The 25,599-nt window shown below is 33.0% G+C and overlaps 2 protein-coding genes across 2 annotated transcripts; one reads left to right on the top strand and one right to left on the bottom strand.

Moving 5' to 3' along the window:
* Positions 1–14,346: 14,346 nt before the first annotated feature.
* LOC107840164 (protein SHORT HYPOCOTYL IN WHITE LIGHT 1) lies at positions 14,347–18,434 on the top strand. The gene is made up of 4 exons (XM_016683918.2): positions 14,347–14,552; positions 14,651–14,869; positions 17,025–17,090; positions 17,887–18,434. Exons 1-4 carry the CDS (start codon positions 14,391–14,393, stop codon positions 18,034–18,036), a joined length of 597 nt encoding a protein of 198 aa, XP_016539404.1. The 5' UTR covers positions 14,347–14,390; the 3' UTR covers positions 18,037–18,434.
* On the bottom strand, positions 18,302–19,928 carry LOC107840165 (pathogenesis-related protein PR-4-like). The gene is made up of 2 exons (XM_016683919.2): positions 19,050–19,928; positions 18,302–18,770 (listed from the first exon to the last, which is right to left on the bottom strand). The coding sequence occupies exons 1-2, from the start codon at positions 19,377–19,379 to the stop codon at positions 18,561–18,563; spliced, it is 540 nt and encodes a 179-aa protein (XP_016539405.1). The 5' UTR covers positions 19,380–19,928; the 3' UTR covers positions 18,302–18,560.
* Positions 19,929–25,599: the final 5,671 nt, after the last annotated feature.

Here is a 25,599-nt window from a genome sequence, read left to right as displayed (position 1 = left end):
GTTTAGGGTTTCCATCGTTCTTATTTGAGTACCTGCTAGATAAGGGTCACTCACAGCTATCCTTACCAGTGGCGCCGTATTGACACCTCTCCAGTTGGGACAGAGACTGGACCTACCTTAGCTATATGCGTTATTGGGGCATGTCGGTTAAACAACTACCTCCTAAAATTTCAGTCTCAGTCTCAGTAAAAGAACTTAGACAGTTCTTCAGATTTCAATATATCAGGATTGTTAGATACAGTCAACTCAGATACATTACGAGACTCAGATAGTTCCATCATATTCAGGACTGTCTGATATAGTTACTCATGTTATCAGTAATCAGTATCAGGGCTATCAGATATAGTCACTCATGCTATCAGTACTTAGTTTTAGGACTGTCAGATACAGTCAATCAGACCAGTTCTTCATAATTTGAACTATCAAAAATAATCATTTATTTATCAGTAATGCAATATCAATCTCTCAGTATCCAGTAATACAGTATTAGATCCATCACTTATTAGTGATTTACATATCAACATCAGTAAATTCAGTCATCCAGTATCTCAGTATCAGTACACTCATGTTGTCAGTATTCACACTCAGTAGTCAGTATCTTCACGAGTTTAGTTACAGTTACGTATACATGTATGTATTCTCACATTCATATCAGTCAGTATTGTTCATGCATATAACCCTTTACATTTAGCCTACCTCACTCGTATACTCAGTACATTCAGACGTACGGACGCATTTGTGCTATGGTGCTTTCTCTTATGTTACACCATAGGTTCAGAGGCACGAGCTCCAGATCAATAGTAGCATTCTAGTGTTTAGAGTTTGCAGTGAGTCCTTTTCATTTGAGGATGATATGATTATTGCTTCATATACTATTTTAGTTCAGTTGCTAGATGGAGTTAGTTGAAGACATGTCCCATCAACTCCTTATTCAGACACTTTAAAGGCTTTCCAGACTACAGCATGTTAGACAGTTATTTTAGATTTGTTTTGGTATTGTTATACCATTTTCAGATATTATTTTATCAGATATTTATTCAAATTTGAACCTTATGGCCATTCAATACATGTTTCTGCATTTTCATGTTATATTATGTAGTGTACAGGTATAGATATTAGTCATGGGTTAGCTTGTTGTCCTCTGGGGTCATGAGCACCGTGTAGCATTCCAATTCAGAAAATTGAGATGTTACAAACTTGGTATCAGAGCATAAGGTTCAATAGAGTCATAGGAAGTCTGAAAGACGCATCTAGTAGAGTCTTGTACATGCGTGTGTTGTGCACCACACTTATGTGCAGGAGGCTATAAGATGTTTTAGGAATAGTTTCCCTTCTTTCATGTCTCATGTTGTGCTATAGCAAGGTTCTCTAAGAAACTCATGTAGATTCTCATCATGTTTCACTCATGTTAATTCCACTTTACTTTTAAGGTAACAAAAATAGTGAATCTCAAGTCCTAAAGATAAGGCTTTCTCAGACAGTATCCCTTCAGTTAAGTTATTTTCAAAAGTTGTACGGATCTCATTCCTGATCATGAGAACTCATTCTCGAACCCAGATTTAGATATGCCTTCAGATCCCTTCTCAAAATCCTATGATAGCATGTGACCCAGAATTAGAAGTATGAACCCAGGAGTATAGCAGTAGACAAGTTGGGATACTATATCCAGATTGAATAGATTATGTATTCATGGGGATAGTTATGCTAGAATGAATCAATAGGCTTGAACAGTGCGAGTTAGAAATTTAAGTTTATTGACTTAAAATTAAGCATGAAGGTGTGAATGTGATATTAGTAGTATGTGAGGAAAAAGAGGCAGATAATGTATTTAGTAAGGCGATCATGTGTTGATCAGAGTGTAAGCATGTGATGATGATTGCAGTTCAATTCAGAGATTAGTTTACTGCTCACAGACTTATGATGATGGCTTTAAGCTAAGGGCAAGATGTTAGATCAAGTAACCCAGTCAGGCTCTCAGATTCCAGTAGTAGCATCAGTATGTACAGAAAAGCAATTAGGGAAGACGATTCCTAACCTATCCCTTATCTCAGCGTAAAGTTTTGTACTTCAGTCAACATAATTCCTATGCATGCTTCATGTCTCAGATTCCATGAATACAACTTATGTTCACACGTATTCCATAGAATCATGTGCATTTTTAGTTCCCAGCATAGGGAGTTCAGTTCCAGCTCACTCAGTGTTACGAATCATGTTCCACGAACTCAAAAATTCCAGACTCAGGTCATGCAGCTCATGACTTATGTACACAATCATGTTTTACAGTATACTCAGTTTCCATGACTCATGCTACGCCCCCAATGATCAGATAAATTCATACTATATCATGTATATACTCAGTTTAGACCTTTTTGGTAAATCCATGTTATTGATATTTTATTCCTCAAGTTTTAGTCATGTGTCAAGTTCAGTCAGTATCCATTCATGTTTTAGGTTCTTCTGATTTAACCCTTCAGCGAGCTCTCTTTATGAGAATAGTGTAGTATTGAGAAATTGCTTAGATGGGAGAGAGTTAATGTTTCATGTTAAGAGCAGATTATTGCATGCATGTTTTATACGAGGGTGTAGATTCGAAGATAGGCTTGAATATCCCGTTAGTATGCAAGCAAAGGGATAACAAGAGGTAATATTTAGAAATTGGGAAAGTGCAGAGTGTGAATGAATATCCAGATCCTTGACTTATGTCAGCCTTCATTATGCGACTATCATAACTTAGTTGCCATCTCAGTTATAGTTTCAGTACTCAATACTCAGTAATTAGTGCTTAATTTCAAAATTAAGCACTTTATATCAGTCAAAACATCAGTTTTAGTATTCAGTTATCGGGACCCAGCATTTAGTTCCAGTATGGATCCTAGTTACAGTCTTAAGTTAGAGTGTCAGCTTCAGATCTGTATTTAGCTCAGAAATTCAGTTCAGTTTTAGATTTGCTTGACCATAGAATACAGTTATCAGCTACTCAGTTATAGGTATTCCAATACCTCAGTCTATGGAATGTTTCCAAATCATATATTACGCTTGGTTCTGCATTTTCAGACAATATAGCTTTCATGAAATCTATGACCAGTTACCTCATGTTACTCAGTTAGTCCTTTCACATATGCATAAGACTTTATGGCCTCAGCCCAACTACTCAGATTAAGTATAATTCAGTCTTGCATACCCAGCATTCAGTTATCAGTTACTCATTTAATCAGATAAGTCAGTATGTCTATCCATTCGTGCATCATGCTTCAGTTTCAGATCTCAGATAATCAGTCATGATTTCGTACCTAGGTGCCCTGTGCATCGCCTCAACTTCCTCAATATCTCAGCAAGGTCAGTCCAACATCCTTCAAGGGACATAGTTTCCCAAGGGGGAGATACACTATAGCCCCCAAACTTCCTTGATTTAAACATGTCATTTTTTTAATAAATTTATCTTGGAGGAAGTGTTACTTATGAGCCGACTCTCTAGCTTCAAAACTCAGCAGTAAGCCATGTACTCAGTGGCTCAGTGTAGCCACGATACGATACTTTATCCATGTCACGCATTATAGACTCAGTTCAGTTCATGTATCATGTTCCAGACTCAGTTATGTTCTTATGTTTCCTCTCATGCATATTGAGTAATCAATCTCAGACTCATCAGTATTTTCAGTTCATGGTAGCAGTTTTCTTTGAGCTTACTCATTCTCATGTTCAGATTTTAGTACCAAACTTAGTATTTAGTTCCATGCTCAGTTTCAGTTCAAACTTGGTATCTTTACCATTACATGTTCATGAGTTAGTTCAGTTATGTATTCCCGCATCAGATATGCGTGATCAGCTTACCAGTACTTTCAGTCATGTATTCAGATATCATGTCAGTCATATAATCATGCATCAGATATGCATGGATTCAAATTATCAGTTATGCATCAGATATGAGTTCTCAGTATGAGAAACTCAGTTTATCGAAACACTCAGTCCTACATTCATAAATCAGTTACGCATGCATCAGATATGCATGTACAGTATGCTATGTTCAGTTTATCAATCATGTCAGCCATGAAATCATGATCAGTTATTCATGCTCTATATTCACGTCATTTTTCTTTTCTCTCATCTCAGCCAGTCTCATTCGAGGACGAATGTTCCCAAGGGGGAGATATTGCAATATCCCACATTTTGGACTAGAATGAAAATCTGTCATTCCTATGCGTAGACATTTCAAAAACCTTGAATCCTATGTAAATTTAGTGTGTTAATCAATTATGTAGTGTGGGAATCTATTTGAGCATGAATTTAGATCATAGAGGCTCCCTAACTCAAGTACAAGTTGAAAGCTTTCCTATCATTCAAGTTTTAGTGAGCGTCAAAACTTAAGTCAAATTCAATCGATTATAACTCCTTGTATATATTTAATTATAGGGGCTACTATATATAAAATGAAAGATCTTTGAATTAGCTTTTGAACGACACCAATTTCATCCAAATCCGACACCCGAGCAAGAAGTTATGACTTTACAAAGTGGAGTATGTCGTCTACATAAGGTGTGCGACGCATACCTTAATATATGCTATAAAATATGCGACGCACATCCTAAGGTGTGCGATAAAGTGTGCTCCGCACATATGGGTGTCCAGGTGACTTAAAAGTCTGTTTTTGGGGCAAAAATAGGCCTTTTTCCACCCCTATATAATGCCTAAACACGAAATTAAGCCCTTATTTCACCAAAACATATTCTTTCTCTCAAAATCCTCTCAAGAACACAAGCTAGGGTTTTCATAGAAAATTCAAGATCAAGCAATTCTCTCCATCAATCTTTATGAAATTGAGAAATAAGGTATGCGTAGTGTTCATCCATGGATCTCTTTCATCCGTGGAGCTCAAGAACCATGTTTTAAATAATAAATTATGATCTTTATGTTGTTGTGTGATTATGTTCATGTTGATGGTTGTTAATTGTGTTTCAATATGGTATCTAAATGTGTCTCCAAGAAGTGTATGGGCATGTTAGTTGGAAACCCATGAATTTGGGTGGTTTAAGATTTCTAAATTTGTTAAGTACACCTATGCTCAATATTATGCATGTAAGGTGTTTGATAAAATGCCTAGAATGATAAAAATCATATATTATAACTTAGGGGTGAACTATATGATAAATTCATGCTAGTCTATTATATTCAAAGAGTTCACTTGTCATTGTTATGCAATATATGTGTTAATGGAATGTACATGCTGATTGTGGAATGGTTTCATAATGTGTCTATATGCCTTCCATACTATGAACAAGATCAAGATTTTGAAGTATCATATGAGTTATCCCCAAATTATTACAATATGAACTAAATGTTACATGTTTGCCATTCCCTTATGCTTCAATGGTTTTCATGCTATCGTTATAAACAGTATATGTTGTCGGAATGCCCATGATATTAGAATATGAGATTCATGACTTGATTATAAGCATTCCTATTCATGTTAGATATTATGATGACCATGTACTTCATGAAATCTCTCACTCATGTATTATGGATTGTTATCGATGGTCATGTACTCAAGAAAGTCAACTTGTGTCAGTTTCCTTCCATCAAGTCCTGAGGGTACTTGTACCCAAAAAATGTAGCTGTGTGCCTAGAGCCATGTCATGTTATCACGATACTCTCAGTCAAGCTATGATCTATAGAATCCAGTTAGTCATGTAACTCAAGAAAACTCAGTAATCTCAGTAATCTCAGTAGTCTAGTAATCTCAGTAATCTCAGTGCTCAGTAACCTCAGCAACCTCAGTATTCACAGTTAATCTCAGTAACTTCAGTAGTCTCAACCATTCCTCAAAACTCAGTACATTCTGTCAGTCATCGAAATCCAGTAAACTTAGTTTAGCTCAGCTAAAAAATACCACTAGTATCAGTCCAGTTAATCAGTATCAGTTCAGCTAATAAGTTTAGTTCAGCTTAGTTATTCAGTTCAGTGTCCTTCAGATGGGAGTAGAAGTTAGCACCGAGTGAACCCAAGGATGGGAACTCAACTGCCAGTTCAGGGTGTGATTCTTAACAGTCATCCTTGTGTTTCAGAACTACGTAGACAGCGTAGGTTGAGACATCTTAACCTGTCAGATTAGGGTTGATGAGGTGGCTTAGCCTGCCAATTTAGGGTTCCCACCATTCTTATTTGAGTACCTGCCAAATAAGGGTCACTCACAGTTGTCCTTACCAGTGGCGTCATATTGACACCTCTCCAGTTGGGATAGAGAATGGACCCCACCTTAGCTGTATGCATTATTGGGGCATGTTGGTTAAACAACTACCTCCCACAGTTTTAGTCTCAGTCTCAGTAAAAGAACTTAGATAGTTCTTCAGATTTCAGTATATCAGGACTGTCAGATATAGTCAACTCAGATACAGTACGGGACTCAGATAATTCCATCAGATTCAGGACTGTCTGATACAGTTACTCATGTTATCAGTAATCAGTATCACAGCTATTAGATATAGTCACTCATGCTATCAGTACTTAGTTTTAGGACTGTCAGATACAGTTAATTAGACCAGTTCTTCATAATCCAAACTGTCAGAAACAATCATTCATTTATCAGTAATGCAATATCAGTCTCTCAGTATCCAATAATACAGTATCAGATCCATCACTTATTAGTAATTTACATATCAATATCACTAAACTCAGTCATCCAGTATCTCAGTATCAGTACACTCATATTGTCAGTATCCACACTCAGTAGTCAGTATCTCCACTAGTTTAGTTACAGTTACGTATACATGTATGTATTCTCACATTCATATCAGTCAGTATTGTTCATGCATATAACCCTTTACATTTAGCCTACCTCACTCGTATACTCAGTACATTCAGACGTACTGACGCATTTGCGCTATGGTGCTTTCTCTTATGTTACACCATAGGTTCAGAGGCACGAGCTCTAGATCAACATTAGCATTCTAGTGTTTAGAGTTTGCAGTGAGTCCTTTTCATTCGAGGACGATATGATTATTGCTTCATTTACTGTTTTAGTTCAGTTGCTGGATGGAGTTAGTTGGGGACATGTCCCATCAACTCCTTATTCAGACAGTTTAAAGGCTTTCCAGACTACAGCATGTTAGACAGTTATTTTAGATTTATTTTGGTATTGTTATACCATTTTCAGACATTGTCTTATCAGATGTTTATTCAGATTTGAACCTTATGGCCATTCAGTACATGTTTCCGCATTTTCATGTTATATTATGTAGTGTATAGGTATAGATATCAGTCATGGGTTAGCTTGTGGTGCTTTGGGGTCATGAGCACCGTGTAATATTTCGATTCAGAAAATTGGGGTGTTACACTAATATTCACTACTCTATTCATAATTAGCAGTCACCACCACTAACCACCTCTGCCACCACCACCATTGTCAACCACCATCTACCTCTACTATCACAACTATCATCGATAACAAATATCGCTACCAACCACTATTATCAACCGCTACCACACCTACTACCTTTATTATTCTAATCATATTCACCGCCACCATCGCCGTTAACAACACCACCATCATCAACCACTACCGGTCAATTCCTACTACCGACCAACTCATCTATCATAACTAGCACCACCACTAACCACCACTAATACATCACAAGCTTCACACATTCTTCGTCCGCCACCACCATTGTCACTAGTAATGCCACCTCTACCACCACTTCAACCACTACTATCATTATAATTTATCTATACTAACAACCATATCCACCATCACAACAAACAACATCTCAAACTAGCACTAACACATCATCAACCATCATGCATTTATGTTTCAACCAACACAATCAACACCTCAAACTATTAACATTAAGCAACGTCACATCACAACCACCCCCACCACATCAATCGGCACCATCATAACAGTCACTAGAATACCAACCATCACAACTATCACCACCAACATTATTAATCATTAACATCAATTATTGCCACCGCAACCACCATTATAAACCATTTCCACTATCACTAACAAACATAAATGATTTTTCTCAATTAAATAATAATTTTTTTTATTAAAATACATAATTTTATAATATATAATTAATTTCTTATTTGAATTATATTTTTTATTTATTATATATACAAATAAAAAAAATTTGCACATTCAGATGTTGAAAAATAAACAGTCTTAATCATTCAGTTTTCAGATCTAGAGACAACATCTTAATCATTCAGATTCAGACGTCTGAATCTTAGAAAAAAACAAATACAGCCTAAGATTCTTCTATGAAGAAAAGGGAGACGATGCAAAAGTAATCATCTTTGGGATAATTCTCAAAAGGGAAAAGGTACAAATATACTCTTAAACGTTGATAAATGGTATAGATATATCCTCTGTCATACTTTACGTACACATATACTCTTGCCGTTAATGAAAAGGTACATATATATTCCTGAACGTTGATAAATTGTACAAATGTACCCTCCGTCATCATTTAGGTACAAATATACACTTGTCGTCACCCCTGAACTTTGATAAATGATACAAATATATCCTTCTTCATACTTTAGGTACAAATATACTCTTGGTGTTAATGAAAAGGTACATATATACCCTTCTCACTAACAAGAGGACACGTGTCACAATATTTTTCATTTGTCCTTTTTAATTTAATTTATCCTTATCCTACCCGAATTTTTTTTAATTTAACCCACAAATCGATCCAAATAATAATCCAAACCCAACCGGTCTAATAAAACCTTCAAGACACATCTCTATTCACGCATATTTATTTTCTTTTTCTCTTTCTATTACACCAAGTCGAGTTTGGGTTATTATGTAAATCGGATTATAAGTTAAATTAGAATTATTTTGGGGTGGAGTTAGGATAAATTAAATTTAAAAGGACAAATGAACAGGATTGAAGCACGTGTTCTGCCGTTAGGGAGAAGGATATATATGTGCCTTTTCATTAGTGCAAGGGTATATTTGTACCTAAAGTATGTCAGAGAGTATATCTGTATCATTTATCAAAGTTCAGGGGTATATATGTACCTTTTCATTAACGGCAAGGATATATTTGTACCTAAAGTATGACGAAGAGTATATTTGTACCATTTATTAAAGTTCAGGAGTAGATGCGTACCTTTTCCGTTCTCAAAATATTCAGTAGTTGAAGGGGTAACAACACACTTGTACAGCTTTCTTTCCCAGTCATTGAAGCAATGGAAGTTAGGGAGGTTGATTTGTTGTGGCATTTGACGTGCCACAAAAAGTAATGGTCATCTATAAAAAAACCAGTTGTCCCAACGAGCCAGGCAACATATCCCGGCCTTGTTAACATCAATTTGTACCTTGTAGCTAATTGATGACAATGATTTATTTTTCATCTCTTAACAACTGATTGATGACATTAGTGCATAGTACTCCATCTTCACCGTGAAAGTTCTACAGAGACTTAAAAGAGCCCCAATTCATGTTATATTTATATAATTATTTTACACTGTCAAGATATTTAAGAGTCCATTTGAGATTGTTGTTATAAAATTGTTTATGAGAAGCACCTTTATAAAAATAGCTTTTAGAAAAGTGTTTTTGAAAAAAAATAATTTATGTTTGGTAATTTCATTTGAAAAGTGTTTTTGATAAACAAATTGTGCTTGGATAATATTTTTCAAAAAGTGCTTTTATGAGATGGTGTTAATCAACTGGCATTAGCCGAGGGTTGGGAAAAGCCTTAACCCTAGAATTGGCAAAGAGAGGTCACTGCATTATTGGTTGTGCTCGTTCTCAGGACAAGCTCAATGCTCTTCAGTTGGAGCTCGCTTCCGCTACTAATCTTACTTTAGAAAACAAGCACCTCATCATCAACGCCGATTTGGTACTCCTCTATATCAAATTTCTTTACTCGAACTTGCATTTCAAATCGTTTGTACATGTGTACTGTGTTAATTAATAATAGATGCATATAAAACGAACAAATTGTTGTGCGGACATGATAACTCGTACATCACATAACAATCAAGGAGCAAAGTTAATATTCACCATCACTCTATTCATAATCATCAATCAGCACCTCTGCTACCGCCATTATTGTCAACCACCACCCACCACCACCGACCGCCTTCACCATCACAACCACCATCGATAATAAATATAGCTACCAACCGCTATTGTCAACTGCTATGACACTAACTACCTCTATTATTCTAATTATGTTTACCGCCACCACCGCCGTTAACACCACCACCATCATCAACCACTACTGGCCAATCCCTGCTATCGACTAACTCATATCTATCACAACTAGCACCACCGCTAACTATCATTAATGCATCACAACCTCCACAAATTCCTCCACGGCCACCACCATTGTCACTAGTAACGCCACCTCTACCATCACTTCAATCACTATCATCGCTACAATTTAGCTCTACTAACAACCATCTCCACCATCACAACTAATATCTTCAACTAGCACCAACACATCGTCAACCATCATGCATTCATTTTTCAGCCATCACAATCAACATCTCCAACTACTAACATCCTGCAACGTCACATCACAACCACCACCACCACTATCAATAACCACCATCATAACAAGCACTATAATACTAACCATCACAAATATCACCACTAACATTGCTAATCACTAACATCAATCATTGTCCGTGCAACCACCATTATAAACCATCTCCACTATCACTAACAAACATAAATATTTTTTTTCATTCAAATAATAATTTTGTTGTATTAAATTACATATTTTTCTGATATATAATTAGTTTTTTATTTGAATTGTATTTTTTATTTTATTATATATACAAATAAAAGATTTTTCCACATTCAAATGTTGAAAAACAAAGAGTTTTAATCATTCAGTTTTCTGATATAGAGACAACATCTTAATCATTTAGATGTGCATTCAGATTCAGACGTCTGAATCTTAAAAAAACAAATATATCATTCATTTGTTTGCACTTAATGGAGGTCTGAATTTGAATGATTCAGACTTCAGATCATTAAGTGCATTTGTTTTTCATTAAAACTTTAGCTCTGAATAGGTCTTAATCATCCAGATCTGAAACTAAGTCTTAATCATTAAGAGGTATTCTTGTGTTGGATAATATTCACCACCACTCTATCCATAAACATCACTCACCACTACTAACCACCTATGCCACCACCGCTATTTTCAACCACCAGTCCACCACCTTGCCATCAACCACTACCAACAACAACCACCTCCGCTATCACAATCATTATTCATAATCATAATTGCTACTAACCACTATTTCAGCCGCTACCATATCCACCACCTTCATTATTTAAATTATATCCGTCGCTATCACCACCGCAACGCCAACGCCAACGTCAATGTCAACACCACCAACACTATCACCATCATCAACCACTATCGGCCAATCCCAACTACTAACCAACTCATTTATCATAACTAGCGTCATCACTAACTACCACTAACACATCATCAACATCAACACATTCTTCGGCCACCACCACCAAAGCCACCGATGTCACCACCTCTACCACTGCTACAACCGCCATCATCGCTACAGTATATCTCTACTAATAATCATCTCTACATCATAGCTAACAGCATTGCCAACTACCACCAACACATCATCAACCATCATGCATTCATTTTTAAATTATCACAATTAATACTTCCAGCTACTAACATCAACCAACTCCACATTATTACCACCACCACTACCAATAGTCATCATCATAATTCATAACAATCATTACAATGCCAAACATCTATACCATCACAACTATAACCACCAACATTATTAATCACTAACATCAATCATTACCACCACCACCATCATTACAAACCATCTCTATTTTTACTAATAAATATAAATATTTTTTTAATCAAATGATAATTATATTGTATTAAATCAAATGCTTTTCTAATATGTAATTATAATTTATTTGAATTATAACTTTTATTATATATGCAAATATATAAATTTTCCATATTCAAAAACAAATAGTCTTAACCATTTAGATTTCATATTTGAAGACAACATCTTAATATGGATTCAGATTCAAACACCTAAATTTTAATAAAAACAAACGCAACTTAAATATTTATGTAGTATAAATAAATTTAAATTAATCGAGCTGCAATTCAAACGGCCCAAATAGAAAACAAAAATAGAAAGGAGAAGGAAATGAAAAAAGGGGTGGCAACACAATGTTTTTCATTAAAATTTTAGCTCTGAATAGATCTTAATCATTCAGATCTGAAACTAAGTCTTAATCATTAAGAGGTATTCTTGTGTTGGATAATATTCACCACCAATCTATCCATAAACATCACTCACCACCACTAACCACCTATGTCACCACCACTATTGTCAACCACCAGTCCACCACGTTTCCATCAACCACTACCAACAACAACCACTTCCACTATCACAATCATTATTCATAATCATAATTGCTACTAACCACTATTTTCAATCGCTATCATATCCACCACCTTCATTATTTAAATTATATCCGCCGCTATCACCACCGCAACGCCAACGCTAACGTCAATGTCAACACCACCAACACCACCACCATCATCAACCACTATCGGCCAATCCCAACTACTAACCAACTCATTTATCATAACTAGCGTAATCACTAACTATCACTAACACATCATCAGTATCAACATATTCTTCGGGCACCACCACCAAAGCCACCGGTGTCGCCACCTCTACCACTGCTACAACCGCCATCATCGCTACAGTATATCTCTACTAATAATCATCTCTGCATCATAGCTAACAGCATTGCCAACTACCACCACCACATCATCAACCATCATGCTTTTATTTTTAAACTATCACAATTAATATTTTCAGCTACTAACATCAACCAACTCCACATCATTACCACCACCACTACCAATCATCATCATCATAACAATCATTACAATACCAAACATCTATACCATCACAACTATAACCACCAACATTATTAACCACTAACATCAATCATTACCACCATCACCACAAACTATCTCCATTTTTACTAATAAATATAAATATTTTTTTAATCAAATGATAAGTCTATTGTATTAAATCAAATATTTTTCTAATATGCAATTATAATTTATTTGAATTATGTTTTTTTATTATATATGCAAATATATAAATTTTGTATATTCGAAAATAAATAATCTTAATCATTCAGATTTCATATATGCATTCAGATTAAAACGTCTAAATTTTAGGGTGCATTTATTTTTTTTAAGATTAAGACGTCTGAATCTAAATGGATATCTGAATGATTAAGATGTTGTATCTAGATCTAAATACTGAATGATTAAGACTGTTTGTTTTTTAACATCTGAATATACATAATTTATTTATTTGTAATAAATATGCAATTCAAATTTAAAAAGTAATAAAATATTATATTATATGAAAACAATATTACATAAAGTATTAACTTAAATAACAAAATTATTATTTGAGTGATAATTAAAATATTTAAAGATAAATATATTATGTTAAATATAATTATTGAATTATTTAAATTATTAAAAAAATATATCGATTAAAAATTATTGTGATATGATGTAATTATAAAAAATTAAATTCAACATAAAGTAATCTGTCAATTAAATTGACCCAACAAACTAAAATAATTAATCAGATATAATTTTGACTTAGATGCATAAATATTAAAGTATTTGAATAATTAATTAATACAAGAACAGACACATGTTTATTTGTTAATCATGAAATTTGAGTGAAAATATCACTAGTAAGTTTAATGTTACGTTATGAACAGACACACATAAGATTCTATTATTCAAAGAACTACAAATTTTATAATCAAAATAAAAAATTGCAAGAAGAAATTTAAAGTTTAGCAAATAATGAATACACAAATCGATAACTAAAATATTTATAAAAAAAATTTGGTGAATCATACCTAAAAGAGAAGGAAAACAAGTGAAGGGGAAGAGAGAAACATGAAGAGAGGGAGAGATAATGTGAAAAGAGGGAGAGAGATAACGTGAAAAGAGAGAGGAAATAATAAAGTGAGAGAGTTAGGAATTATGTTTTAAAACGAGTCTGAATGCTATTCAGACTTCTTTTTATATATGATCCATTCAGATGTTTTCAGATACATTAACAGACTTTTAAAAAAAAATACACTTAATGGACTGAAGTTTGAACCATTCAAATTTAGACCTTCATTAAGTGCAAACAAATATAGCCTTAATAAAAACAAATGCAACTTAAATCTTTATGCACTATAAATAAATTTAAATTAATTGAGCTTCAATTCAAACAAATAGAAAACAAAAATAGAAAGGAGAAAAAATGGAAAAAAGGTGGCAACGCAATATAGAGGCTCAACAATTGAAGTGCTATTCATTTTCATGGCGTCCACCATTAACAACTCTCTTCACTTTCCTCTCTACAAATATTACTATCCCAATTCCATAAACCCTTATCCCCAATTTACCCTTGTTCATTTCAACCTCCGCCCCATTTCTAGTTTTCACCTTCAAGTTTCAAGACGCACTTCCAATTTTCCTCAGGTAGGAATTTTTTTGAGCAATAACTGCCTCAATTACAACTTAATAATTATTTCTTATTGATCTTCAGTAGGATTTTTTTTTAAAAAAATTTTTTTTAGGGAGGTGATGATTTGGTTGGTGAATATCGAAATTGGAGGAGTGATCGAGGCAGCATAGTGAGTGGAGAGGATGAAGATGAAGATGATGAAGAGGAAGAAGAGGAAGATCGAAGTTTAGATCTCCTGGTTAAATTTGTACAGAACGTTTTTAAGAAGCTTTCTCGAAAAGCTAGGAAAGCTGTTCGTTCTGTTTTGCCTCTTTCCATTTCCAGTCAATTGGTATTCTTCTCCTCATATATCTCATTTTCACTGTTCAGTTTAGTTAAATTCAAGTGTTTGTATCTGTAAATCATGTTTTCACTGAATTTAGGATAATGAATTTGATTTTGAGCTCATTTCTATATCAATCAATCAATTTAAGTTTTGATCTCAAAATTATTCGGTGTCTACTGCGTACATTTAGCAAATCAAAATGGAATGGACTTTGTTTTGTAGCAAATAAGGAAAATTAATGGATTTGGTGTGTTAATATTGTACCTATGACAATGTAAGAGGAAATTATAAAGGAAAACAAAGACATAGTAGCGAGATGATTACCTACTCCAGTATACATGTTAGGTGTTTATAAAGTTTCTGTGAGGTCTTTACTTGTGAATGATGATTTGATTCGAGAACATTGTGATCAAAGGAATTAGCTTTTTTTTTTTAAAGTTCGCCTATGCTGAGATTGTAGGATTTTATTAATTTGATTTCTTGGATGCAATTCTTTTCATTGTCCTGATACCATGCCCTTTATAATGGCTCGAATTATCTCCTTTTCTGTTGATTGGCAAAAGATTATTACATTAGAAACTAAGATAGTGCTGCAAATAGTAGAAACAGAAATCACCCTGTCCAGTCCTAAATGATGCTCACAGAAAAACCACAGTGGCTTCCCTACTGAGTTCTATATAGGCTTCAAAAGGTTTCAGTTTTCAGCATTAATCTATTTGTTTGTTCTTACACCAAAAATAAGCAATGTAGACACATGTGCATTATCCTACTGATTGATTCCCCTATCATTTCAAAGTACCTTGAGTTCCTTCCTCCACTATGGCCAGAATTTTCTTTTTCCTCTCATTGCTAAACCTTGATACATCAAGGATAAAACACAACTCATGCTTACCAAACGTTACATCTAACATCCTAGTAAGTTTAGCCTGTAAAAAGTGAAGCATCTTCAAAGGCATATCGTTAAAAATGGCACTGAATGGGACAATGGGTATTACATATTTATCGATATTAATGACTCAAAAGGTGTAAGATCTCAGGGATCTTGCTCGGAATTCATGTCGCAGACAGCATTGTGAATCCATTTGGAAATAAAATCCACAACTCTTATTATCAACTGTACATAACATGAAAAGACCTCTTTTTACTATGACAAAATTACAATGTTAGCTAATCTTTTTCTGATTAATGCTCAAACTGTGAATGCCTGCTTTCTTAAGGAAGTTTAGATAATGTAAGAAAGTTGTCTTGATTATTGTTGGAGCGGATACCGTTATTCTGTACAAGCATGTTATTGATGGGGGACTGAAGGTTTTGTGTGTTTTCACGTTCTTTGTAGTTTGATGAGTGACGTAGCAAATGAAGTTACAGAGATAACAGGACACTAGATGGTAATGAGCTTAAAGATGTGGATAAATGGACATTTACTTCATCATAGTAAATAGAAGTAATCTTAAAATCTATTTGGTACGAATATCTGTTCCAAAAGAACCACTGTCAAATTCATTCTCCATATGTGGATTTCTAGTCCTCCTTTTGTATTTATACACAGTTAATTTACTAGGTCTTGTTTGTGTATACAAAATAGTGCTTTGCTTAAATGTGTAAAATCTCCACTAATATAATTTTTCTATAGTTATGAAAAGCGATTTATTTTATTGTTTTGTCTGGTGTTCTTTTGATCCTCACTGATTTAGAGTCCCTGTTTTTCTATGTCATCGAAGTATCAACTCAATATCAAGTAGACGATCTGCTTGTACTGCACATCACATAGTTAGCCATATTGCTCTTTCAATTGAAAACTAGCTGATTAGTTCCCAGTAGACTAGGATTGACGAACAAGAAAATAAGAGAATATTTTTTCATGAGGAATCAGAAGCAAGGAGTTATGCTAGCTCATCATTTTCTCTTCGTTCACTCACTTAAAGCTGAGGAATTTAACAGCTTCTTATCCAATTTTCTTGTTCATGGATTTTTGTTCTTCCAATTTAGCAATCTTTGAAAGAGTGTACCTCTTTGAGAGAGTGAACATCAACCTTCATTTTCTCTTCTGATTTCTCAATGAGTATTTCCCCTTTGTATGATTATCTAGAGTTGGACATATGCTTTCTGCCTTTCCACATTGACTGGTTTTTAAGTTAGTAACATGCTATACTTGATGCAGGTGGCATTTTCTGTTAACGGAGTTATAATATTGACATTTTTGTGGCTATCAAAGGCAGTACTTGAGGTCATTCTTCCACTTGTTTTTTGTGATCATGTGATATGTGGTAGTTTACTTTGTAATGTACTTTCTATTCTAATCCATCTTATTTTGAGACATATCCAGTGGACATGTTGGAATTTAATTAATGCATTGAGCTCTTCTAAATTTTGAATGTTTCAGCTTCTTATTCTTTCAAGCTGAATGGATCTTGTGTGCACTGCATTATGGAAACAGACAGATTGTAGAAAAAAAAAATTAACTTCTCTGTACTGCCAATAGCACCATAATACGGTCTAGAAGACTAATTGTTGTTCGTTCATTATAACAAAAAATCTTGTTCTAATTGTTGTGCCTTCTTTTATAAGGTTGAGTTGTTAGTTTTTGTGCCTATCATCTGAGAACACTTTAAACCAAAATAAGAACTATTCCTGCTACAAAATTGGACTTAACCTGATATTTCATTAGCTTATAGTAGTGGGTTTTGGTGGATGCTTCGACTGTTTAAAAACGTTTAGGTTGTTACTTTCATCTTGGCCTCCGCATCATGAAAGCTTTTTTATTATATTCATGCTTAGATCTATTAGTCGTTACTAATCAGGTTTTACTTCAACACTTTCTGCAGTGAGAATAGGTCCTTGTCTTCGTTGATTATCAATTCTATAGTTCTCTCTGCGATTTGAGTTCGTCCAGTTATTTGTATGAAAATAAGTGTGCACTGTCTATTTTTTTCTTCTTCTTTGTTTTGCTTCTTATATCCTTATCATGGATGACTTCCTCTTTGTAGTTAATATTCCCTTAATTTGGTCTCTATGGTTTGCAGGTATTTTGCACCCTTGGGAGTGTAGTTTTTGCTAGTATCTTGCTTATTCGAGGAGTATGGACAGGCGTATCATACTTACAAAATAATCGCAACCTTAGGACAGATGATGATGATCGTGGTGCATGGAGTGGGATGCAACCTGCAAGTTAACTGACTGTAAAGTAAAAACTTCAAATGAGATTCCAGAGTATTATTCCTGTCAGACTCGGAAGTAGCTCATGCAGATGACACGTTGAGGAACTGCAATGTCCAGTGATGGCTGATCTGATTCTATTCAGAAACAAATAGAACAGAAGATTTCCCAACTCAATAATTGGCTCAAGGCCGTTAACCATCTTCCCCACAAGACAAAAGCTGGACCTTTTTTGCCGTTTTAGGTCTGTGGATGCGAATGTCAAATTAACTTAATAAAATGTAAACCGTCCAATTCATCCAACTTATATTTTAGGAATATCTGTACACTATCAATACGGAGGCTACTAGCACCAGAGACAAGGTGCGTTTTATTTACTTGGTATTACATGAAAAGGCCCCATATTTATTCTGCTTATACTGCCCAAGAAGCACCTGAGGTGTGCCAAAAGAGCTTACATACTTTATCAGGGCTGTGTGCTGACACATTACAATCACTTTCAGGAAACACTAGTACTGCTTTGCCATATTCTGGTTTATGTTTATTCTTTGTCAACAACAGAAAGCAGAGGAACATCGAGGTCGTTACCACAGTTCACGAACTGGTAATTGACAATGAGATGGCCTCGCCTGTTTCCCTCTCCATCAGTATCTAGTCGACGGAAAACATTGACGTCCAAATCTAGCCCTCCATTACTGCATCTGTCCACGATTCTCACAGTTGCCTGAGCCCGTGTCCTAGTATTTGTCACCTGCACAATTTTTGTACCATCAATCAAATTCTTAGCCAGGCCAAAATTTGTTTTTAAGCTTGAGATGGTTTGGTCAAAATTTATTTTCCTAGTGTTCATATCTTGAACTTGAAATTCGATCAGTCAATCAGTTATATTAAAAACCCGCTAATCACCTATATATATTTACTGGAAATTTAGTTATTAATTATGATAGTATTAACTTGAGTTCTTTGTGGGAACAATATGTTATTAAAAAATAAAACTAAGTTATCTGCTATGACATGTTAAAGTGATTACCCGCAAGCATCTTCCGCAGGAAGGTTGACCTTGAGGACCAGAAGGACCACAGAAAGCAGTCCAGCCATACTTTCTCCGCCATGCCAATGGCTTATTAGCATCCCAAGTTGCACAGTAAACGCTAGCCCTTATATAATCCCACCCAATGTTCTGTGGATTATACAAATGATATGTTGCTCTCACATTATTTGCTGATTGTCCCACCATGTCATTACTGGCACCACCAACATCATCTTCAGCTTCACTGCCACACTGCTTTGCAAAAGCTCCTGTGTTGGTCACCCAGATGCTAATTAGTAGCACTAATAAGCAAAGACTCAACTTCCCCATCTTTTGTTTTTGCCTGAGATTTTGGTTCTAAGAAATCGTTTGTGATAGCGTTTGGCTATTTATAATGTAAAAAGTATCATATTACCAATACAAGTTAACTAGCGAAGATACGACTATTATCTTATTTTTCAGGTTATTATTAGGTCAATGGTTATGATAAAATCCAATAGTACTTAGAAAAGTAGTCTAACAGAAAAGTAACTTTGTTAAACTATTTTGATACTGTAAAGCGTCGTCATTAAATAACTTTAATCCTTTACATAATATTAGGGGCAGATTCCTAAATTAAGAAAGTTTTTAGAACGATATATCTAACATCGAAAACCAAAAATTCACACACTAAGCTATATACTTAGAATTTGAACTTTGCAATAGTATAATTTTTTGACTAAAAGAATTCAATTGAACGTTCAGATTCCTATTAGCTCCACCACCAAATATATCTAACTTAATTATCCATACTTAGTTTTCAGTTTTATATTTCGAGATTCGATCTTTAAAGTTACCTCTAATAGAAATGCTAAAATATTTCTGGCAATTATTCAATGTTATCCAAGTTCTGTCTCACCTAATACAAAGATAATAAAGATAATAATGTATGGCGGCTCTTAATTAGCGTTATGAGGCGGCTATTAGAAAAGAAGTTTGACATCTTTGGCAATAAATTTTGATTTTTTAATCCCCATTCTCAGTGCCCCAACATTATAATATTGTGTTTCTTAATTATGTTATACTTGAATTTTTTATGCTCACCTTGAATTCTATCAAAATTATACTAACTATCACAATCCTTCATTTTATTTAAACATATACAGTCAAATATAAACTTCTTTATAGTTGTGTTGAGTTGATTGTTCAGAGAATCTTTAATTTTTATAGAGAATACATAATACAAGATAATATGAACGTCGGTTCTTAAGAAATCTGATCGTTAAAGTGAAATGTTAGTAATTAATATAGAGAATGATTGTTATAGAGAGATTTGACTACACAATATATATGGTACAAGTTGAGAATATTAAATTGACACTACTAATAATGTAATAATCCAAACTTAACCACTATGGTAAAATATTATTATAGAAAATGATTATTATAGAAGAATTTAATTATATACAACAGTCTATGTATGTTATAGATGTAACTAGAGAATAAGTTGACAGTATAAACTATATTTTTACATTTTTAGTGCCCTATGATGTAACTGCTGTGTTCCCATCTATGCATTCCTGTTTCTTACTAGATAGGCTAATGACCAAAGAACTATTTTGAGGGAAAAATGTCAAAGATGGGATTAAAATAGATACATGTTTGGATATTAAAAGGCAAAACTAATACTAAAAATTACACAAACCCACAACTTTAAGTTTCACTTATTACAAAAAATTTTATCTCTCCAAACATATTACAAAAATCACATTTTGCTCTAAAAATACATATACATACCTTTCTATGTATATGTCGACCGTGTTATGTATATGAATCGGTTTTATTATGTATATGTTGGCCTTGTTATGTATATATCGGTCTTCTCAGACTTGTTATGTATATGAATCGGTCTTGTTATATATATGAATCGGGAGAGAGAATAAAGTAATTAAAGCAGTGAGAGAGAGTATAAATAATTCTAATAAGTTTGGGACTTATGTTATTTTTACCTAAAACTAAAAAGTATAAATAACATACATACCAACCTTTTAAAAGTAATTACACTTTCTCCCACTTTTTAAATTACTTTACTCTCTCTCCCTATTAATATACATAACATAGCCGATATATACATTGTATTCTGTGTACATGTGGAATTTTTGTAATATGTTTAGGAAGTTGAGATTTTTTGTAATATTGAAAACATAAGTTGTGTATTTGTGTAATTTTTAGAATAAAATTTCAAAACTGAAACAATAATTGGATGAACATTGGGTGAAGGCCCACAGCCCACTTAGACCCGGCTGAACTCGAGTTACACGGCCCGAAAGTTGTATCGTTTGGGCTTAAAATAGGATTGATAGGAGACCAAAAGAGAATTAGATTGTTTACATTAGAAAAAGGGATTGCTTTTCAAGGACCAAAAGCACTTTCCAATATATTGGTGAATCGAGTTATCTGATATACTATTGATGCGAGGTGAAAATTATCTGGTGAAATTATTAAAAAAGAAAATAGCTTCATTTTACTGTGTTTTAAGGATTTTAAAAGAATATATATAACAGTACGAGCGAATATGTGTTGTTCTGTGCTATGATATCTACAGTATTTTTATGCGGAAAGCACTTATATTTAAATTTAATATGCACAGCGCTGTGTAGGGAACTTGTCATTTACTCAACTCAAAATTGTTCAAAGGAAAAATGAGACGGAAACAATCGAACCCACATTGAGCTATCAAAAAGTTCATTTAACAATATACATCCTCCTTCTTTAATAATAGTTATTCTCTATAACAGTATTACTATATATATAATAAGTGGCATTAAGCAGGCATATCGAATCGTAATTTTACTATATTACTCCTTTACTATATATAATAAGTGGTATTAAGCAGGCACGTCTTGTTTCAGCTGCTTCAACCGTAATTTTACTATATTACCCTAATTAATTATTATAAGTTATTCAAGTATTTAAAAATTAGTAATATCAAATAAAAATATAAAATAATCGACATGCCTATTTGTGTTCTCTGCTTCAGCTGCTTCAATCGTAATTTGATTATATTACCCCAAATTAATTATTATAGGTTATTTAAGTATTAAAATATATATAATATTTAATAAAAAATATAAAATTGACAAAAATAATAAATTAACTTTTGATTTTTTAAATTAACTTGATGTCTTATATGATGCCTATTTATGCTTTTTTCATAAGTATTTTTTATAGTAATTTTATTATATCACTTCTAATTAATTATTATAAGTCATTTAAGACACGAATTCTTCGTTGCTTCAATCGTGATTTTATTATATCACCCCTAATTAATTATTACGACCGTATTAGAAAATTAATAATATTTCATAAAATAGACACAAAACGATATGTCAACATAAAACATTTGATTGACTATCGAAATTATATTACTGCCACATAAGTTAACTTTTGAAATTATATCGGTGACACTTAAATTGAAATAGAAGAAATAGTATTATAAATCACAATAATTAAAAATTAAATTTATTTTAATAATTAATTATCTAAATTATATTTGTATCACATAAATTGAGATTAAAAAAATAACATAGGCTCTTCAATGTCTAGTTTTATTATATACAGCAATCAAGTAAGCTTTGAAATCAACTTTTTATATTACATTACATATTCTCTCTAACATCATTTTGTTATATGAGCTAAAAAAATATCCGGATAAATAGCACCTTTATTTTTATTTTATTTTTAAAAAAGACTATAAATTGACATTTCTACTACTATCACAGAAAAATAAGAAAAAAGGTAGTCAGAAACACAATCTTTAAAGTGCATGGCCGGATTTTGTGCTTCTTATCCTTTTCTTTCCCGTCAGATTACCTTTTAAATGTAACTTGTAACTACCTAAGAATATATATAGAGAAGCTCTATTCTGATTGGATATATGCTAAACTATACATATATATATATATATATATATATATATATATATATATATATATATATATATATATAAAATAAAATAATAAGAACATGGAAAAGATATGAAAAAGAAAGTAAGTTTCTTTATTGTTTCCACCTGAATTTGTGAAATAAAGTTTCAATTTGACCAACAGCAGTGGTGGCGCAGCGGAAAGGGGCTGCCCCAATCTACCCAGAGGTCGAGGGTTCGACCCTGGGTATGGACAACCACTCTGTTGGGAGCTCTCCCTCCAAATGGGGCCCGATGTGAGGCGAATTCGGATATAGTCGGACTCCTAAAAAACGGATATCGGACACCGGGTGATTTAAACCAAAAAAAAGTTTCAATTTGGGCATGCACGCACACTTGTCGGTGGATATGATTCTAATTAGGATATATTGCTTGTGTTTTAAGGTAAATACTTTGACTTCACTCCTTTGCACCATTTAAGGAGACACTCCTAAAATGAAGGGGAAAATTGAACAAAATGAAAAAAAGTCGACTAGGATAATGTTAAAAATAGAACAAAATTGGATAATGGATTTGATATTCAAATAATTTTCGATGAGGGTAAGCATATTTGTCTAACAAGGAGTAATAGATTGAAATAGACACTATAAAATTAGCTCAGGAAAATAAGATTAGCTATCCAATCTAGATCTAGCTTATCTACATGTTTGGATGATACATAACCCAAATTGGTCCAAGTGGAAAGTTAAAGATAATTATTTGATCATATAAATTTATGCACTTATCTGTCAAACATAGAAAGAATTAAAAATTATCCAATTTAGTGAGAGTTTTTAAAATTTGATTTGTATCAGGTAAACAAAAGTTTCTGAAATTTGCTTTGCATTAGTGATATCAGACATGTCAATTCACTTTGTATCAATGATACAACAATTCACTTTGATACATTAATTTATTTTGTATTTGTTGTTTTATCATTGATACAAAACGAATTGATGTTTTGCTAATGCAAGGTGAATTTCAAAAGGTGTCGTATCACTAATACAAAGTAAATTTTAGAAACTTTCATTGCATGTGATAATTATCTAAGTATATTTATATATGTTTTGTTAATTGAGACTTAAATTATCATTATTTCTATTTTTTTTAATTCTTTTTATTAGGTACTTAACCAAATTATTAAATAAAACAAATAAAGAGATTAAACCTAGAATTGGTCAATTTGGCTTGTGACCCATTGTTTATCCTAATTTATTCGAGCCTAATTAAATTTTGAATATATCATAAGTTATAACCTATTTCAATTCAAGTAACTTTTGATAAACTTAATCATTTTTTATCAGTTTAAATTTAGTATAACCCACTTATTTACCCCTTGGATTGGAGTGTGATTTGTGAAGTTATAAGTTATAGATATTATGACTTTTTTGTCCTTGATACCATGTCAAATCGTATGTATATTACATTTAAGAACTTAAACGAATTGAAAAGGAGATACTTTTATTTAAGTAATAACGTCTCAATAGTTGTCTTCTTTAATTAGTTAAAAAAAAAAAATGTTTGCGGATGGGGGAGCAACATAAATGAGACGGTCATTCCATTTAGGACGAGACAAAATTAACGAATCTGAGCAATCTCACTTATTCTTTTTCCGAGCACATTAAACCAAGTAAAAATGATGATCGTAAAAAATATAGAAATGTAACTAATGCAAATAAAGGGGGAAAAAATCATACGTGTGGTGAAGCTTATTACTCTTTTCATTCACTTTTACTTGCTCACGATAGATTTTGCACTTTTCTTTAAAATAATATATAAAATCATATTTTATTATAATACGTATATTAATATAATGATGTATAATTTTAATGCATTTAGGAAATGAATAACTAATATTAAGAATAAGACAGAATAAGCAAACATATCTTTCTTTTAATATCTTTAAGTGAAGTGAACAAGTAAAAGTGATTTTTTTTTTAACAGTGGACAACTAAAATATAAATGGAGCCTTTAAACATAGTGTAATTAATTACTTAAAATAAATTAGCAAAATCCTCGTTAGATGATCCCAAGAGTAAATGTAGATTCTAACTATGAACTCCTCCTAACATCATACATCAGTAAATAATCTATTATAGGATTTATTATACTTAAAACATTGGCAAATCATCTTAATTTAGACCAACAACTTATGTTAGTGCCTAACCCCCATTTTGGATGGCTCTTAATCATTATGAAACTTTGGCCGGTCGTTCTTTTTCCAAAAAAATATGAGAAAGCATCATATCATAATTTAAGGACTCGTTTAATCATGGTATTTATCTATTTTTGAGAGATTTTGAAAATTAAATTCCAATTTTTTTGGGGAGGTGGGGGGGGGGGGGGGGGGAATACAATTGTTATTTCTTTTTAAATTTTAAAACTCACTTCATTCAATTGTTTACCATTTTCGGTCATCTAATTTGAAAATGCATGCTAACTGTAAAGAGATTGTTCGTAGAGATAGGAAGATTACATTAAAAAATTAAATGGCTGGTTACCATTGTTTTATTTTTCTTTTCTTTTTAGCATTGATAGATATTCCAATTATAATAGACGAATTGTAGTAGCTAATAATTGTGTTATTAATAAATTTTATTAAAATAT

The sequence above is a fragment of the Capsicum annuum genome, chromosome 8, assembly GCF_002878395.1.
Source record: "Capsicum annuum cultivar UCD-10X-F1 chromosome 8, UCD10Xv1.1, whole genome shotgun sequence".
NCBI lineage: Eukaryota > Viridiplantae > Streptophyta > Magnoliopsida > Solanales > Solanaceae > Capsicum > Capsicum annuum.
Note: the sequence above shows the minus strand (reverse complement) of the source record. Positions and strands in the feature narration are given on the sequence as shown.

Coding starts and splice junctions, on each gene's coding strand:
- LOC107840164 (XM_016683918.2), top strand. CDS start 14,391: ATGGCGTCCACCATTAACAACTCTCTTCACTTTCCTCTCTACAAATAT. Junction 14,870..17,024: donor TTTCCATTTCCAGTCAATTG/GTATTCTTCTCC, acceptor TACTTGATGCAG/GTGGCATTTTCTGTTAACGG. Junction 17,091..17,886: donor TATCAAAGGCAGTACTTGAG/GTCATTCTTCCA, acceptor TATGGTTTGCAG/GTATTTTGCACCCTTGGGAG.
- LOC107840165 (XM_016683919.2), bottom strand. CDS start 19,379: ATGGGGAAGTTGAGTCTTTGCTTATTAGTGCTACTAATTAGCATCTGG. Junction 18,771..19,049: donor CCTGCGGAAGATGCTTGCGG/GTAATCACTTTA, acceptor AAAATTGTGCAG/GTGACAAATACTAGGACACG.